Source organism: Hyaena hyaena, unplaced genomic scaffold, assembly GCF_003009895.1.
Source record: "Hyaena hyaena isolate Hyena2069 unplaced genomic scaffold, ASM300989v1 scaffold_2, whole genome shotgun sequence".
Taxonomy (NCBI): Eukaryota; Metazoa; Chordata; class Mammalia; order Carnivora; family Hyaenidae; genus Hyaena; species Hyaena hyaena.
Genome location: NW_024080634.1, coordinates 1,629,181 through 1,647,476, shown reverse-complemented (window position 1 = coordinate 1,647,476; position 18,296 = coordinate 1,629,181). Strand labels below are relative to the sequence as shown.

At 53.1% G+C, this 18,296-nt stretch overlaps 1 protein-coding gene across 1 annotated transcript in view; it reads right to left on the bottom strand.

Moving 5' to 3' along the window:
- Positions 1 to 2,336: 2,336 nt before the first annotated feature.
- Positions 2,337 to 18,296, bottom strand: part of HUNK (hormonally up-regulated Neu-associated kinase) — a 109,613-nt gene continuing 93,653 nt past the window's right edge. Inside the window, exons 8-11 of the mRNA XM_039229120.1 lie at positions 17,259 to 17,342; positions 13,692 to 13,739; positions 8,700 to 8,880; positions 2,337 to 5,686 (exon numbers count right to left, since the gene is read on the bottom strand). Coding sequence (XP_039085051.1) covers positions 5,028 to 5,686; positions 8,700 to 8,880; positions 13,692 to 13,739; positions 17,259 to 17,342 — 972 coding nt within the window. The 3' untranslated portion in view covers positions 2,337 to 5,027. The remainder of the gene's footprint in view (positions 5,687 to 8,699; positions 8,881 to 13,691; positions 13,740 to 17,258; positions 17,343 to 18,296) is intronic.

The following is an 18,296-nucleotide window of genomic DNA, read 5'->3' as shown; positions in this document are numbered from 1 at the left end:
TGGTTCCACATTGCTAAAGCCTCAGCTGAACCCTGGGTTTGCTCCACATGACGCTACTTGACGCTGCCAGAGCTGGTCCCCAAAATGCCTTCTTATCTACACATCAGCTCAGATGCAGATAGACCCGTGGAAGGGGACACCAAGGCCGAATTGTTCCCCGCCTTTCCCCATCCCAGTCCCTTGGCGCCACAACCATCAGACCTCAGAGACAACCGTGTATCACGAAAACAGGTCCCCAGAAAAGAAGTTCAAATATGTATCCCATCTGTCTTTGGAACCAGATGTTTGAAAAGCTCCCTGGACGAAAAAGCTGCCACAAATAATACACTCATTTACTACTCAGGAAATGCGCGCCTTTCATTGAAAAGTGATGACATTAAATTGAACCGGCTCCCAGTACTGCTGTGAATTATTCGTACTAAGCCTGTAGCACAGAGAAGGTCCTACAGAGAAAACAAATACAATAACTAAGAGGCTTCCGGAACCCCCCTTAAAAATATCAGGCTTTCACTCTTTCTGAATTTGTTTCCTTTTATGACATGGCCATTTAGAAAACATCTAATCTAGTAAAAACCTAATGGGCACCTAATAGCAAAGCAAGTAACAAAGTATCCAGGGGTTGCTGCTTACTTGGAAGATCTATTGAGAAAGAAAAAGTCTCCATCTTCAAGAGTTGGTGGTAGATGGTGGAAAGAGCGGGATACACAGAATCTTAAGGAGCTGTACAATTCTGATAATGACTTAAAAATGCCTAGACCTGGGGGTGCCTGGGTGGCTCAGTCAGTTGCGCATCCGTACTCAGCTCAGGTCATGGTCTCGTGGTTCGTGGGTTTAAGCCTCATGTCAGGCTCTGTACTATCACAGAGCCTGGAGCCTGCTTTGAATTCTGTGTCTCCCTCTCTCTGCCTCTCCCCTGCTCACACTCTTGTCTTTCTCAAAATAAATAAACATTAAAAAAAATTTTTTTTAATGCCTAGACCTGGTGGTTTATGTAAAGACCTCAAAGATACCTGTTGTAATGACGGCTCGATCTGCTGTTGACTCTGTGTCCAGAACAGCCATGTGCTGGTTTCTGGAGTGTTGAGAGAGGAGCCCTGTATTCCAGACTGGTTCTGGGACCAGCTCATTTAGGAACCCTGGGGAGCCCTTAAACCATTCAAGGCCCCAGTTTTCTCTTCTTCAAAGAAGCTGGGGCTGGGGCACCTTGGTGGCTCAATCAGTTAAGTGTCCAACTTCATTGCAGGTCATAGACTCATGATTCATGAGTTTGAGCTCCACTTCAGGTCCTATGCTGACAGCTCAGAGCCCGGAGCCTGCTTTGTGTCTCTCTTCCCATCCCCCCATGCACACACACATATACACACACACACACACACACACACACACACACACAATCTCTCTCTCAAAAATAAACATTAAAAAAAATTTGGGGAGGGGGGTACCTGGGTGGCTCAGTCGGTTAAGCATCCTACTTCGGCTCAGGTCATGATCTCACAATTTGTGAGTTCGAGCCCCACACATCGGACTCTGTGCTGACAGCTCAGAGCCTGGAACCCGCTTCAGATTCTGTGTCTCCCTCTCTCTCTGCCTCTCCCCCACGCAGGCTCTGTTTCTTTCTCTCTCTCTCAAAAATAAATAAACATAAAAAATTTTTTTAATTAAAAAAAGTTGGAGTTGAAGCACCAAATCTCAGGTCTCGTTCTTTCTGTTCTAAAATGCTCTGCTCCCTAAAAGAAAACAGCACCACCAAAACTAGATACTCATCGTTGCCTCCCAACCCCATCAAACTTCAGAGAAACCTCACTTCTACCATGCCAGCCTCTAAGCCACACCACCCGGGGGGGACCCAAGGGTCTCAGCAAGGTGGTTATGTACGAAAAACTTCCGAGCACGGTAACGAACAAAGTCAGAGCTGGGACAATGCCACCCTCCTATTCTACCTCATCTCCTTTCTTTCCCATCCCTCACCAATCCCTAAAGCAAGGACAGAAGCTAGAGAAGATGCTCAGATGTCACTTTTCATGTGCCCTTTTCAGAATCTAGGAGAGGTCCTGAACCTGCTAAGACAGAAAAAGCAAATGCTGATTTTTCTTGAATCATCACTTGCTGTATGTCGGCCAGAGGAGACTTGTGTGGATCACACGTGCTACAGGTGAAATGAAGCAGTGCCTTGAGGGCAGACAGATGCCTTCAAATAACCCCAGGGCAATTCCACCGAGTCAGGGGGGCGGGCCCCTATCAGTTTCAGGGCCAAGGACTTTACTAGAAGACAGCTGGGCGACTGCAACATACTCAGTGTTTTGAGATGTATCACATGCAAATGAATGAGGCAGGCATAGTGAGGGAAAAGTGTATTTCACAGTCATTATAAAAGTACATATACTTAATAATGGTGACATAAATACAGTCCTTACTTGTGACCAAATCGTACAATTAAAGCGGACTTTTCCTCCTGGACTTCACACGGTGACAGTTCAGTCATTTCCATCAGTAACTACAAGCTGACCGAGGTCAGTAACTACAAGCTGATCGAGGTCAGTAACTACAAGCTGACCAAGGTCATGGGCACAGACTAATGAGAGACAGTCATGGGTCAAAAGGACGACATACTTTGTACTTACCAAAGGGACAGTCAAGTTTCCCGTATAAATATAATAAAATAATAAAGAATTTAACATTTCCGCTTTCATAGATTTGTCAGGTGCTCACATACAAAAAAATACAGTTGATCCCTCCCCCCTTCCTCACTCTCACCTCTCGCTGGATCTGGAATAAACCTGAGTTCACAGTTCAAGCTACCAATGGGGACACGGTCCGTGAGTTGTGCAACAGTCTGCAGCTGTCCCTGAACTGAGGAGCAGAAAGCATGTCCCAATGAGCTTAACAGCGACACGGAAAAACACTCACGTTCTCAAGGAAAGTACAATACATGGAAGAGACATAGAGGGACAGAAGTTCACAAGGCACAGGGACACAGCCCGCGAATTGGCAGAGCACGACGCAGCCAGCAACGATGTTCAAAAAGGGTCCCTTCGCCGATCAAAAAACAGACACGCTTCGTGTCAAGTGGAGAGAGGTCTCAGATGCTTCTCTTCTCTCTGCTTCAAAAGCTCCATTTTCAATGGAAAGTTCTGGAACCTGGTCTGGAGCCATACAGAGGAGTAACGCCAACAGCCAGGAGCCTGACTCCTTCCTAAGGAGCCCTGGAGTCGGGATGACCCCAGCGAGGTGGGACACAGCAGCTCCAGGTCGCACGAAGTGAGCTGAGCCCGGGCCCCTCAGTGGTGTCCAGGATCGGCCAGGTATCCGCTCTTTTCCTTGCTCAGCCAGACATGTGAGGGACAGAAGGGGGTCACCGCTGCTAAAAGAGAAGAGATGAAGGAGCACCCCAGGGCTCCCTGGCGTGGGCTGGCTGCCAGGGGAAACAAAAGCAGGCTTTGTAGTTCTCAAGGGCCCCGGCTCGTTTCCGAAACAGGGGGCCAGCCTTTGGGGTGACCACAGCAGCAGGTCTGCTCACGCCTGGGCCAGTCAACGGCTGAGGACCCCGAGCCACTGCGTAACCTGTCTTCTGAGCTAACCGCTGTCCAGCCTGGCCCGGATTCTTCTTTCTCCAGTTTTGGTCATGACTGAGTGGTCGCCACCACGTGCCAGGGCCCAGGGTCCCCGAGAGGAGACAGGTCCCAGTGGGCTCCTGCTAGACACGGCCAGACAACACTGGGATCCACAGAATGCGCACACGGGGACGGCGTGGACACGGAACCGGAGACACATCTTTGGTTCGCTCCTTGGCAAAAGGTATGAAAACCAGACGTGGACTCCAGGCGTGTTCGAGGAAGGCTGCTTTGCCCCGAGGGGACGCAGCACTGTGTTTCTGAACATGACCCTCACTGGACAAGCCTGCTCGCAGCGCACAGGGAACCAGGTCAGCTCTAAGCCACCCTTGTTTTCTCGGCAGCTTGGAAACTGCACTGCAAGGAGGTAACAGTGCCTTCCAAATGCATCCGAATTCAACCTCAACATGTTCTCTTTCTGAAGAACCAACTATAGCCATGGCCTATGCCTTCCAGAAGGATCTGGCTGTGTTGATGCGACGGGAAGGACACAGGGCTAGCTGCGATCAAGCCCTCCTGCAGGCCACGGGAGGCCACCGGCCACCGAAAACATCAAGTGGGAGGGCTTTTATGCTTGCCACGCTTATCCGCGCATGAAAACATGAATTTGGTAGAATTGCTTCTCATGTCTCCATCTGGGTTGTTTTTTAATTACGTAACTTCAATTTGACATCACCTAAAGAAAAACCATCTTTGGAAAAGAGAATTGAACCATTAGCAAGTTTCAACCACAAAAAGAAGATGGTAGATGCATGTCCCCTTCGGCCCTTTCCTTTCACTGGGGGACCCACTGTTTGGATCAGTCTTTGCCCAGCTGCCCTTTTCCGCTCAGAGGGGGGGTGCTGCTGGCGGAGGCTGCTGCCCATCTTCCTCAGAGGTGCTGGAGGCCTGGCAGCAGGCTCCCCGGCTCTTACGGTCTGCAAGGATTCACCTCTGTGAGAGGAAGGGGAGCAGTGGCCCGGCTGAGCCACTCAGCGAGGCCGCCTTCAGTCCCCAGGTGACTGGCTGACTGCTGAGAAGATCACGAAGTGAGGAAAGATTTCGCAACAGTCTGTGATCCGAGCAGCCCGGCGGCCGGTGTGGGGTTTTCCCCCACAGCCCAGCAGAGAGAGGGGGGCAGAGGGTCAGTGGGTGGGCGGGAGAGGGGGGCAGAGGGTCAGTGGGTGGCCGAATGGCTGAAACTGCACCTGTAACCACCCCTCCTCGTAGATCCCAGCGTCTCCGGGGTCCCTACACAAGCCTGGGGTGTGCGGGCTTCGGGTGTGTGGGTTTTAGCGGTTCACGGTGTGGACATTCCGTGGCAGGAGGTGAGACCCTGAAGGAGGCTCCCATGAGGCCTTTCAATCTGCATGCCCTGACGGATGTGCAGAGCTCTGCCGTCCTTAGAAACACCCAGAATCCCGCCACTGGCCCAGGTTAGCATTGGCCTTTGACCCCATCGGGCATGTCGAAGGAGAGGCTCACGGGGGCCAGGGGCTGCAGGGGGGGCATGCTGGCCTCCAGGGGCCGGTCTGCGGGGGTTTGCAGGCTCTGCTGTCGCTTCCTCAACATCTGTCCGATGCCCATCATGGGGAACCTGCCGCGGCTCTTGACGCAATTCGGGCTCCCCAGGGGCTGTGTGGCACCATTGCTGGGAGCCGGAGATGGGGAGCACACGCCCTCCTCCTTCGGGGGGCTGCTCTTCTCTTCGTGAGCAAAGGAGACCAGGGTGGGATGCAAAGGAGTTTGCAGAGGGGACAGGCTTCCGGGCAGCAGGGCCGGGGAGAGCGTCCGCTCAGCGGGATTCCCGCGGGCCAAGCCCCCAGGCGAGCTTAGAATCCGATAGTGATGAGACGGGGATAGCGGGTCGGAGTGGTCCTCGCGGTCCACCGACTCGAAGGAGCGCACCATATCCAGCACCAGGGGGTCCTCCTTGGGGGAGATGCCAGGGCCCCCAGGGCCCTGCTGAGGGAGCTCCGGCTTCTTGACGACCCTGGGGGTCCTGGGGGGCGGGCCGGGGATGAATTCCATGGAAGAGGAGGCCACGCAGTTGGAGTCTGAAGTTTTGCGGAAGATGCTGTGGCAGCCGAAGGCATCTGCACACGAAAAAGCAGAGGAGACCATGAGCACGGCAGTGAGAGCGCCCCCTCCTGACTGCCGGCGCGTCCTGCTTCACCCAGACAGGCCATTCCCGGGGAGGCCAGGAGGAACCCAGAAGCAAAGGGCCCCTGCGTCCGGCGACCCCCAGAGGGGACCAGATGCTCTTTCCAGAAGGGAGGGGACAGAAGGCCAGAGACAGGAGGCCTCCTGAGGTCTGACGTACCCACGGCACCACTTTAACATCTGCTCTCCTTTTGGTTGCTTAACATGCTGGACCCCACCGAGTCTTTGCATCAAAAAGGTACCCCTTCAAACCGCTAGGGGCGCACCCAGCCCAGCGTGCTGAGCACTGGTGAACTTGGTCCTCAGATAACCAACACTGGAAGGAGGGTTTCCCTGATGCCTCATTTTTTTTGTGTGTGGTAAAAAAAAAAAATACATAACGTACATTTACCATCTTAACCATTTTTAAGCGAATGTCAGGAGTGTCAAGTATGTTCACATTGTTGGAAAACAAAACTCTTTGTGTTGGAAATCTAAAACTCTGGACCCACTTGACAATAACATCCGCTCCCAGCCCCTGGCAGCCTCCATCGTGCTTTCCGTCTATGAATCTGACTTTGCTAGGTACTCCGTATAAGTGAACACTATGGTACCTATCCTTCTGTGACTGGCTCGTTTCCCTGAGCCGAATGTCCCCCTTGCTCATCCGCGTAATAGCAAGTGTCTGGACCTACGTTCTTTATAGGGTTCCTTCCTGACTCCTGATCTTACTGGGGCCTCATCCAGTTGTGACAGGGGTGAAACCAGTCCTCAGCTGTATCTTGAAAGGCAATGAGCCAACCCTCCCAGCTTCCATCTCAAGTTGGCACAGACTGGATTCCAGGGTTGTAGACTGTGCCAGAAGAGAGAGGGAAAACCCCACAGATCTGAAGCCGAGGGAAAGAAAGCCAAGTTCCTGTGGAACAAGTTCTGTCTTAGCTTGGCTTTTCTTTTTTTTTTTTTATTTATTTCTAGGAGAGAGAGAGAGAGAGACAGCGTGAGCAGGGGAGGGTCAGAGAGAGAGGGAGTCACAGACCAAAACAGGCTCCAGGCTCCGAGCTGGCAGTCAGCACAGAGCCCGACGCGGGGCTCGAACCCACGAACCGAGAGATCATGACCCAAGCGAAAGTCGGACGCTCAACCGACTAAGCCACCCAGGCGCCCCTTAGCTTGGTTTTTCTGCCACTGCATTTTCTAGGCCCCTGTTGAGGCTCAGCTGCAGGAACAAGCAGAGTGATTCAGGAGCAGCCAAGGGCGTAGGGCATCCTCTTCACCTCACATAAATAAATACACAGATCCTGAAATAAATCTCCTCGGGCCACCACGGATGCCTGAGACTCACCAGCAGAGAGAAGCAAACTTTCATCAGCGGCTGACGACGGACATATCCGGTGTGTCAGCCGGCCCCATAGCATCTCGTCCCCTCCCCTCCCTGTGATGCCCGTGTCCTCATTTGGGGCCCAAGGTCCCCCTCTGCTCAGTCCTGCATCCTTCCCTTCCTGGGAGATGCAGATCCTGAGAGGGAGCCTCCCACACTGGCCAGGCTCATCTCCACCTAGAGTCAGCCGGCACCCCCCCCTCCGGGGGCACTGGCCCGAACACTGCATCACCCTGGGCCAGAAGGACATGTCACCTGCCCCACCATGTGAGCACACCGGCTGGCTCCTCATCACCCGTCCCTAGCAGGACGCGGCGGCCTACAGTCAAGAGAGAAAGCTCTAGAGCCAGGCGGTCGGGTTGGAAATCCGGACTCTGCCACTTACCAGCTCCCTGACTTTGGCCAGTTCTCTGCCTCTTTCCTTGCCTTTAGAAACGGAGGCAAGGAGAACCTCACTGGGGTGACTTGAGGGCCTGAAACAGTGCCTGCCCCGCAGTGCGTGCTCAGTGGTAGCAACTGTGTAGGTTGTCCACGCCTCGGAGTTAATATGCTCTCCGATCCGGGGGTGAAGACCTCAAAGACTCAAGGACACAAATGATACTTGGCCCGGGAAACTTCCAGGAACGGAATCCATCTCTGGGGTGGCGAAGTTATCCAGCGTATCAGCACTGACCTAGACTTCTCTGGGGCCATCCTTGGGGTGTCTCTCTCAAGGGCCCGGATTTGCTGCTGCTGACAGAGCCAGAGAGGAGAATCGCTCATGGGGGACAAGAGGGTTCCTCCTGTGAGACTCCCTGCCTTTCTGAAACCTCAGGAAGGAAACGGAATCAAACGGGACTTTCCTCTCTGGCTGAGAACCAGGTCTGTCTCAGGGTAATCCCTCCGCTGCTCGGTGCTGCTTGAATCTCCCCAGCGCTCTCCTGCTTCCCTCGCTTCCTCTCCACAGCCCTCAGTGCTGTCCCAGAGGAGGGAGCCTCACAGTCACCAGTTACCTGATGTTCTAGACTCTGAAAGAAGAGGACAAACCAACCTATGTATCTCATTTAATCCACCTGGGAGCTCCGACACGTGGCTTTCCTTTCGCCAGTAGGGAAACCAATTTTGATTCTTGGATAATAAGGAACTTAGCTCACAACCAGCCACAGAGCTGGCTCTGAGTCCCCCACCCTCACCCCGGAGCCCGGGCTCAGGGCCCCTAGGGAGGGAGGTCACTGCTCTGTGCAGGCTGTCACAACACTATGCCGCTGACCCCCAATTTCTGTTCCTACAACACTGAACCCCCGTCCCTTGCTCCATGACACCGTGCACCCCAACCTCTACTCTTGCAATACCTTGTACCCTGATCTCTGCTCCCACAATGCAGTGCCCCCCACCTCTGCTCTCTCAAATCCTGCCTGCACGGGGGCCAGGGGACACTACCACACAGTCTGGACCCTGACTGTTCTTGGGTTGCCTTGGGTGAGCTCGCAGCTCTCCCCGGGCGCAGGAATCACACATGTCCCAGGAGTCCACACAGCCCCCCGGTAGGGGGACGCGGTGGCCACGCAGCTCAACATGAGTGGCCTAGACCGTACCCTGAGCTGACCCACCTTTGTCGGGGAAGCTGGACTTGGGGGCCTTCCGGTCCTTCAGCAGGGCTTTGGTGTTCTGGATGTGCGTGGAGAGCGAGGCTGAGGGCTGCTTGTGCGACGGCAGGTTCCGGTCCGGCTTCTTGGAAAATGGCCGATGAAGAAAATCCCCTCGCTTTTCTTGTTCTTTGGGTTTTTCATCCTTCAAGTCAGAAGCCAACATATGCGCTCAGACACACACGGACGTATACACACACACACACACACACACACACACACACACACAGACATATACAACGTGACTCCCCTTTGAAGAGTTGTCCAAGTGGACTTGAGAAGCCCCAGCCTCTCAAAACTCCGTCCTCACTGCATGTTGAATGATGCAAGGGCCGAGGCCCAGCGGGTACCCCGGGGAACCCACCTCCCTCTCCCGGGGCCACAAGCAGGCTCCCGTCATCCCCAGCTCTCCGCGCGGCCCTGTTTCAAGGTGTTCCAGCAAGGGCAAGGTCACCCCTGGGAGGTGAGTTGCTCTAGAACAAGGTGAAGGAACCCGAGCAAAGCCCCTGAGGGCTTCTGGAAGCCTGTGGTCTTACTCGGAACGGGGCTCTAGGATTCTGCCCACGACAGTGGTTCTGCAGAGGTGACTTCGCAAGTGAAACATAACCATTTCTACCCCAATGTTTACTCGTGTGTGTTAGGTCATGCCAAGGCAGCGGGCAGCAAACCCCGGGGCCATCCTGGGTGAGTTTCTGACCCTCTTCCGCCCTTGGTCACGCAAGCCCTTGCTCGTGTGATTAAAATTGTCACCATTTCGCCGGTTTTGCTCTAAGTCTTGCCTTTACTGAACTCTATCATAATCCCTCTGACCGGAGTTAATTTTACTATTTCACGTATTTGCGACCCCACAGCCTCTGGTATAAAGCCAGGCACATGGAGAAGGCTTAATAAATAGTGAAATGTTAAAAAAAAAAAAAAAAAAGAAAGAAAAGAAAAGAAAAGAAAAGCCAGTGAAACCCGACTGGAATTAAAATTGAGTTCCAGCTTCCAGGAAGGGGGGTACTACTGAGAAGTTGCTTCTCTGGCCCTAAAGACTATTTGATGTTTACTGTAAAACAGATTCAACCGTGTCCCTGACCTCACCACTGGCTTCATATTTTTTGCCTTAACCGTGAAGAGCATTTGCAATTCAAGAGAGTTCATCTGTTCCTCATTGATGTTCTTGAAAAGCTTCTCCAGGAACCCCCCCTCAACCCCCCCACCCCCCAGTTCACACAGCCCTTTTCCAATGAGGATTTTCAAAGCCTGTACAGATTGGGGTTCACGCTGCCCAGTCAGCGGGTGGGAGAAAGCAGTGGGAGAAATGGGAAGTGGGAGTGCCACACCACGCCTGAGGGTCACCGTGAGGGCCCCGGGCGCCTTAGGGACCCAAACCTGGGCTGCCGTGGCCGTCCCCAGTGGAGGGCTGAGGAGGGAGGAAAGGAGGGGTGAAGCTTCGCAAACTCCCTCCCCAGCATCCGAAGAGCCACTGCTGGCCTTTTTACCGGGCGTCGAGTGCCGGGTGCTGCACGGAGAGCATGACCTCAGACAAAGCACAGCCGTCACCCTGTCACGGACCAGGGAACAGCCAGAAGTGGTTGAATAATTCACCCAGGAGCCGAGTGAAAACTCACGCCCTCTGGAAGCTTGGGGCAGGGCGAGTCCCGGGCAGAGAGAAAGGCAGGCGCACGGGTGGCGAGGGACAGGGACCAGGCTGTATATCCCAGGGCTCCCGGTGGGCATCCGGGATTCTTGGGAGGAGGCTTGGGCGCCAGGTCATTATGCAAGACGCCTATGGGAAAGGGGGTCAAGGCCATGGTGCTCCACCACTTCCCTCTCCTTTCTGTGAATCGCCAACAGCCCCTTCTCTAAGACAAGGGGGAACAAGCTGTCACACACACTCTGGGCCCCAAGCATCGAAAGGGACAAAACAGGCCTGCCCTGAAAAGTCTGGAAAAATTTCCTCCTCTCATGCTGTTCTTAATGCCTCTGTTCTAATGAGAAAAATCACCTGTTTCACCTGCTTATACTTCAAACCGTAAAAAAGAAACCAAACGCACTTCTACAAAACCACAGTAGATAAAACTGTGGAAGTACCTGGAAGAAAAGATAAAATTGCAGATTTCCACACACACACCCCTTTTCAGGGCTGTCTTCTAGAGCAACGAGTACAGGGGAGCCTGGGTGGCTCAGTCAGCTGAGCGTCCCACTTTGGCTCAGGTCACTATCTCACGGTTCATGAGTTCGAGCCCCGTGTCGGGCTCTGTGCTGACAGCTCGGAGCCTGGAGCCTGCTTCGGATTCTGTGATTTCCCTCTCTCTCTGCCCCGTCCCCACTCACGCTCCATCTCTCTCTCTCTCCCAAATAAATATTCACAAAGAAAAAGAATGACAAGTACAGTCTCCTTCGGGCTGCTGTGATTGATCCCTATACTTTAGAGGAAGCTGCTCTGCCTTTGGCTTCATGGCTACATCTCGGCTCCTCCCCGACTCTCCTTGGGTTCTCAAAAGCCAAAGGACGAAGACGCAAAGTTTCTGGGGGACCAGCATCACCACCCAGCTAGAGTTCGTTAGCTCTGAGAGGGGTACAGGGCATGAATTCTCTGTAGAAAGAGCCCACTGTTGGCTCTAAAACTCTCCGGGAACGGACAAAAGGATGGCACCAAACAGAAAGCTCACGGTGAGGGCAGAGGGATGGGGACGTGACCACAGGGGCTGCCGGAGTCTCTCTGTTGAGCCTCATCCCCCGATCCTGCATCTGGGTGTTTTCCTCGAAAGCTCCCAGAATGCCCTTATCCAGCCCCAAAGAATGGGTGGCTTCACAGTGACCAGTTTCTCATGGGGATGCCACGAATCCACCACCCAAGCGGTCCCTGTGGGGACACGCGGCTGGGTCAGTTGTGTGGACGGGCCACCAGCCCACGCAAGACATGTGTCTGTACAGCCAGCCAACCTCCGTGCCCTCCAGGCACAGGTGACCAAACACAACCCATCATCCCGTGACACCTTGTCATTCGCATGCGCTAGTTTCTCCATGTGACACTTTCCAGGTGACAGGATGCTCCACCGCCTTATGTACCAGAAACCAGTCTTCAGAGGGACTCATCACGTTCCCCCTTCGATGTGCCTACACCCACTCCGCAATCCCCTCCCAGCAATCCAGCTGCCAGCACGGCCTCTTTGGCTTCCTTCCAATTCTCAAGTGCTCTCACCTCCCAAGCTCCCCCAGGCAGATCAAAGAGGGGGCCGCGTGAGGGCCCCACCCCCCAAGCCAGCCCCACACAAAAACAGCTTCTAGGTTTCTTCAAAGCACTCTCCACCCATTGCACCTGCGCACAGACTTTTATCAAACTGGACACTTTGAAAATGTGGCCTCAGGGCACCTGGGTGGCTCAGCTGGTTAAGCGTCTGACTTAGGCTCAGGTCATGATCTCACAGTTTGTGAGTTCGGGCCCTGCATCAGGCTCTGTGCTGACAGCTCAGAGCCTGGAGCCTGGTTCAGATTCTGGGTCGCCCTCTCTCTCCTCTTCCCTACTCGCGTGCTCTCTCTCTCTCTCTCTCTCAAAACTAAACTTTAAAAAAAAAAGTGACCTCAGGAAGGACTGTCTACTGAAGATTCTTACAGTGTCATGACCATTGGACAGAAGGGAGGAAGAAGCCAGGGAGTGGTGGTGCAGGGGCCCACCAGTCCTTGGCCTCTGACATCTGAGCACCAGGGCTGGTCCCTTTGGGCTCGTCCCTGTGACTCCAGCCTCCTGCATTCCAAAGAGCGAGAGCCCTCCCCTGCCTCCCCAGCTCTGCTCCCATGGGTGCAGCAGGGCACCCATCGGCAGCTCGCTGCCCCTCGAGGGAAGTGCTTCCCTGTCTGCCACCAGACGTCTGCTCTTCAAGCATAACCATGAACCTCACACCTCCTCTGCGTCACGGTCTGAAAGGCAAATGCAGCCGTTTAACCGGCACGGGGGGGGCCACACCTCCGCACCAGCCCGGGCTGCAGGAAGGGCTGCTGGCCGGGAAGCTGCCTTGTGCCTCACATGGCGGAAACTGACCACAGAGCGTGAAGCCGCAGCCAAGGGCCTGGGGTCGGCACGTGGGCTGAAGCTGTTTTCTTTGAGTAACTATCAAGTCCAGCTCAGCACGGCCTCTTCGGAGCCTGCTGTGTCTCCTTGAGGACGAGCTAACCTCCTCTGACTGTTTGGAGCATCAGACCCAGGTGTGGATTGTGAACACCTGGGGTGGCCCAGGTGCCCAGGCATCGCTTGCCAGCTATTTTGGAAAAGCCACAGAGACCTGATTTTGCTATAGGAAAAACACAGTGCATCTGAGAAAAAGAGAACTTGGTTCATAAATTAGGCCACGTAGCTGGGAAGCTCTGGACTGTTGCACACTCCGCTTCTCGCAGAGGTGGAAGCATGAGTGCACAGGTGAGTGTGTAGTCGCAGCAAGGCAAAGAAAATGGTTAACTAAACACAGAAAGCACTAGTCTGATCTGAAGGGATTCTGATAAACCCACGCACAATTGGATTCTGTGTTTTAATTCAGGACAAGGATGGAGATATGTAGAATCCAGACTCCACCGACCCTCAGGGTCACATGTGATGGTTAATTTCAAGTGTCAACTCGACTAGGCCATAGTACCCAGTGTTTGGTCCAAAAGCAATCTAGATGTTGCTGCGAAGGTATTTATTTTACATGGGATTAAATCAGTAGGCTCAGAATAAAGCAGATGACCCTCCACAATGTGGGTGGGCCTTGTGCAATCAGGTGAAGGTCATAAGAGAAAAAGTCTGAAGTGTCCTATAGGAGAAGGAATTCTGCTTCCAGAAGGCCTTGGGGTATGAGCTGAAACATCTCTGGGTATCCAAGCATGAGATGCATGAACACACACACACACACACACACACACACACATAAACACACATACTGTTTTTCTCTCTAGAGAACTCAGACTAATTCATCATAACTCCCAAGTTCCTACCTGCACAGCATGGAATTCAAGGTCTCTTGTCCAGGTGTCCAGGGAGGCCTGTGAAAAGCAACATTTTCAACAATTTGAGAAGCTGTACCTGCTATTTATTTCACCTAAACTCTCTCCCCTACCACTTGCAGCTCTGGGTTTGAGAATGACTGGTTCAGTGTTTAGAGGCCAGAAACCAGACTACTAAACCATCATGCAAGCCGGCAGCCAATGTCCAAATTCATGCACTGCAGAGATTTTCTAGGTGAGTTTTTTATTCAAGTCTAAGACACAGTAACGGAGGAATCTCTCAAGTGAGTGAGCCACTCAATCGATGCGTTCTCTCCAAGAGCAAAAACATGCATGAGAGCTGCACCCGGATCAAGATACAGGACCCAGATGGCCCCGCCTGAGTCCTCTCCCAGTCCCCAAAGGGCACTAACTACCCTTCTCATTTCCAACAGCACTGACTGTCTAATCTGATTTCAAACTAGTTGTACCAGTTGCGTTGATGTGAAATAAGACACAGAGTGAACATTTTAGTATTTTACCTTCTAGCTTACTGCCCCTCCTGTGGGTGGAATTGTCTTCCCCGCAAACTGGTACGTGGGGAGTCCTAACCGCCAGGAGCTCAGAATGTGAGCTTCTTTGAAGACAGGGTCAGGACAGGCCTATGGTGTCCCCTTTGATGCTTTTGGTGGGGGGAGGGAGGGAGGGTGTGGAAAGCTCCCTCTCCTTTGCCTTTGGGGAGGGAGCCTGTTGGTGTTGCCTTTGCAGAGGTAACCCAGCCCTCGAGCAGCGGGTCTGGGATTCTCATAAAAGGGGGAAACTGGGCACAGAGGCCACAGCCAGACAAGGCCACAGGAAGACACAGGCAGAGATGAGGGTGCTACTTCCTTCTATAAGCCATGGAACGACGCCCAAAGATGTCAGCAGCCAGCACTAGCCAGGAGGCAGGGGCCAAGGTGGGGACAGCTTCTCCTCCTCAGCCCATGGAGGGAAGCAACCTTGATCTCGGACTTCCGGCCCCAGAACTGAGAGTCCGTAAAATGGCTGCTGTTTAGGGCCCCCGACCCCCCCACGTGTGGCGCTTTGCTCCGGCGGCTGGCACACCGACGCGGTCCCTCCAGCACCTTCGCACAGCTGTCCTCCGAGCCTGCTACGTTACCCTGCGCTGCACAGAAGCCCTCCCCGCTCTATTTTCCACGGCTCTACAAATTAACTTTTTTTTTTTAATTTTAACAAAAATGGCCTCTGGCTCTAGGTGGCTTTAATAAGCCAGCTTAAAAATGATGACTATCCCTCCCCACCCTGCACCGCCTCCACCTCCACAGTCCTCAAAGGCCTCTTTTTTTTTTTTTTTAGGAAGACGAGTCCCCGGGGCCCATGCTCGAGGTGCTCCTGGACGAGACACGTGTCCCACTTTTACAGACATACCCGCCACCTTTTAAAGGCAGAGGACGTGGTAAAGTCGTACAATAACAGCACTGTAATCCCGAGGGGGAGGTTTTTGCAACTTAATTCGGCTGCTTTGTCTCGGAGGAGAGAAAGAACTGGGACTCGGAACGGCAGAGAGGCCACGCTCGGTCCCAGCGCAGGGACATGGCCCCGAGCCACTCCCCAGCCAGCCTGCGGGTGACCTGAAACCCAACCACCCCCTACAGCTTCTCCCGGACCAGCCAACGGCAACTGGAGAGGGGCCCACGGACACTCTGAGTGGGCTTTACTTCGAAAACCTGGGCCCTTTCGGATCCTCCTAACACTTCCTAGCTGGCCCTATTCCACTCTCTAGGTTCCAGCGGAGCCTAGTAATAGCCTGTAATTTAATTAGCACAAGTATCACTGCCGTTTGGAGGAAACAAATGGATCACAAAAAACTGAAATGCTCTCTTCCCATTAGTGTTCCTATTTAAACCCTAACCGTTAAATATTTCAACGAATGTTTGAAATGCTCGCCATGTGTTTTCAGGCCAAATGAGATAATCATCCGAGAAAAATAATCGGGGTGAAAGAAAAGGCCCCTTTCCCATCACAGATGCTTTTGAAACAAACAAGCGCGGGGGTCAGGTTCAAGGGCATCCAAGGATGTGGGTGTCGGTGAAGTGGAGCAGAGGCCACGTAGGGCACATAGGCGGGACACTGGGTGCATCTGTTCGTCTTGTTACTTGAGGCTCTAAAGAGTCAAATGCAGCCTCAGAGGCAAGGGAGCCTAAGCGTGAATTCTGCGTCCTCTGCACCCCAGCCGAGGTGATAGCCCTCCAAGCACGTGACCATGACACAGCCCTCCCTGCTCGAGGGCACGGTCATCTGTAAGGATAACATGACTTACACGCCACGCCCCAGGCGTTCCCTTGCTTCGGTCAAGCTATGTGTGCTTCCTGGACCATTCCGCCTTCCCCCCTTGGGGATGCTATTCTACCCGAGACCCCAGGAAAGGGCCACTTGATTCTTTCCTTTGTTCATTTAGCAGATGCCAGGCATGGCGTAGACTCGAGGGATACTGTGAGAAGCAGAAGGGACACAGTCCCTGCTCTCATAGCACTCACACTCCAGAGCAGGAGAAAAATGTGAGTCCAACACTCCCTGAGCAAACAGAACGTGCAAATGGGGCAAACCCCGGGATGCAGAATGCGGGGGCAGGGTGAGTAACAGTCTGTGCTGGAGAGATGTGATCTGATGGCAAAGGTCAGAACATGGCAGGCGACGGGGAAGAAATGACCCCGCCTTGGAATCTAAAGACATAAGATAGCAATCAGCAAAGAGAGGTGAGGGGAACATTCTGGAAGAGGGGGAAGGGTGTGCATGGCATTGGGATCCAAGAGAGCACAGAAGTCTGGAGGCCCATAGGACTGAGCACAGAGCGAGAAGCAGGGCTGCGCATGTGGGCCTGGGGGACGAGGCTGGAGAGGCCAGCAGACCACAGTCTCATCTGTGACACGGTGGACATGTCACCGATTGTGCCTCCCAGGTTAAGAAGGCACTCCTGGCATGCAGCAGGTGCTCAGGAAACATTTGCTGATTGAAGCAGGGAAGTGGCATGATCCCCTCCGAGTGCGGACTGCCCAGCTCTGGCTGGTGGGCCCGGCATTCCCGGAGAAGGGGAAGGCCAGTTAGGGCTGGGCACACATCCAGGCGAGGGTGCGGCCACAACTAAGAACCACAGTCTAACAACTGAGAGACAGTGGCTCAGCTGTAAACCATTGCTTTGGGGGCCTAGTTAAGTATTTGTCTTTTGCTCCTTTCATGTCCCACAAGAATTGGTTTCCCTTCGGGGCGCCTGGGTGGCTTAGTCGGTTAAGCGTCCGACTTTCGCTTAGGTCATGATCTCGCGGTTGTGGGTTCGAGCCCCGCGTCGGGCTCTGTGCTGACTGCCAGCTCAGAGCCTGGAGCCTCTTTCGGTCTGTGACTCCCTCTCTCTCTGACCCTCCCCTGCTCACGCTGTCTCTCTCTCTCCTAGAAATAAATAAAACATAAAAAAAAAAAAAATTAAAAAAAAAAAAAAGAATTGGTTTCCTTTCCACTTTGCTCTCAAAATGGAAACTCACTCTTCCTAAGCGATCCTGGATTTTGCTTTCGGGGATCACTCACCTCATAGGGCTCCTTGCCGGGCCTGCACTTCTCTATCTGGTACAGCTGGGTCTTGTAGCAAATGCGGTCCTGGATGTCAGATTTCTATCACAGAAGAAAGGGGTGGGGGGAAAGCATGGCTTAACTCACAGGAAATAGAAATGTCCATTAAGCAGTCATGAATTTTTAAACCAGCACTTGGCTGGGAAAGCGCCGAACACGGCTGGCAGGCCAGTTAATTGTGACGCACGGCCTCTCCGGAGGATGGCCCACGGGCAAGATGCAGCCAGGGGAGGGTCCCGGACCCAGGGTCAGACAACCTACTTCTGCTGTGGCTTTGCCAGGCCAGGGCCAGGTGACCCTGGGCACGTCACTGCTCCTCACTGGTCTCAGCAATTACGTCTGTACAATGAAAACTACTCGAAGATGGGAAAGCGGAATCCAGATACGTGAGCTAGAAAGAATAACTTATTTTACTGAACTACCGAACAGGACTTATTTGCTTATTGAGAGACAGCCCGGATCCCTGCCCAGTGAGCCACAGGAACTCAGAATACAGCTTACAGATGACAGAAAGCTGTATCCAGGATGGTCTAGGTGCACGACTGAGGTGCAGTCCTGTGTGGAGCCACGTGAATTAAATGACTAATGAATTTACCAGCCAGCATGTATCCACGGAACGGCCTTACATGCTCTCCAACACAGAATCCATGCTTCATGGTTTTAGAAAACAAGAATCAAGAGAGAAAGGGAGAAATGACCAACAGTTAAGGTATGTCTTTTACTTATAAGTTCACTAGTTTCCGTCTTAGGATTATACATGGGTTGTTAGTCACTGGTTGATGAGATTAATGCCTGGGACAGTGTGCGCGGTGCAATTAAATTAGCCATGTGTGGAAATTGCGGAGCGGAACAGCTGTAGCTGTCTGCGGGGATTAATTCACTCTAGTTAAAAGCAGCCACTCGCCCACACCCTGGTTCTCAAGACCAGGTTATGTCCTAGGTTGTAAGGGTTAAGTGCGAAACAGACACGATAAAATAACCTTCTCCAGCTCGAAC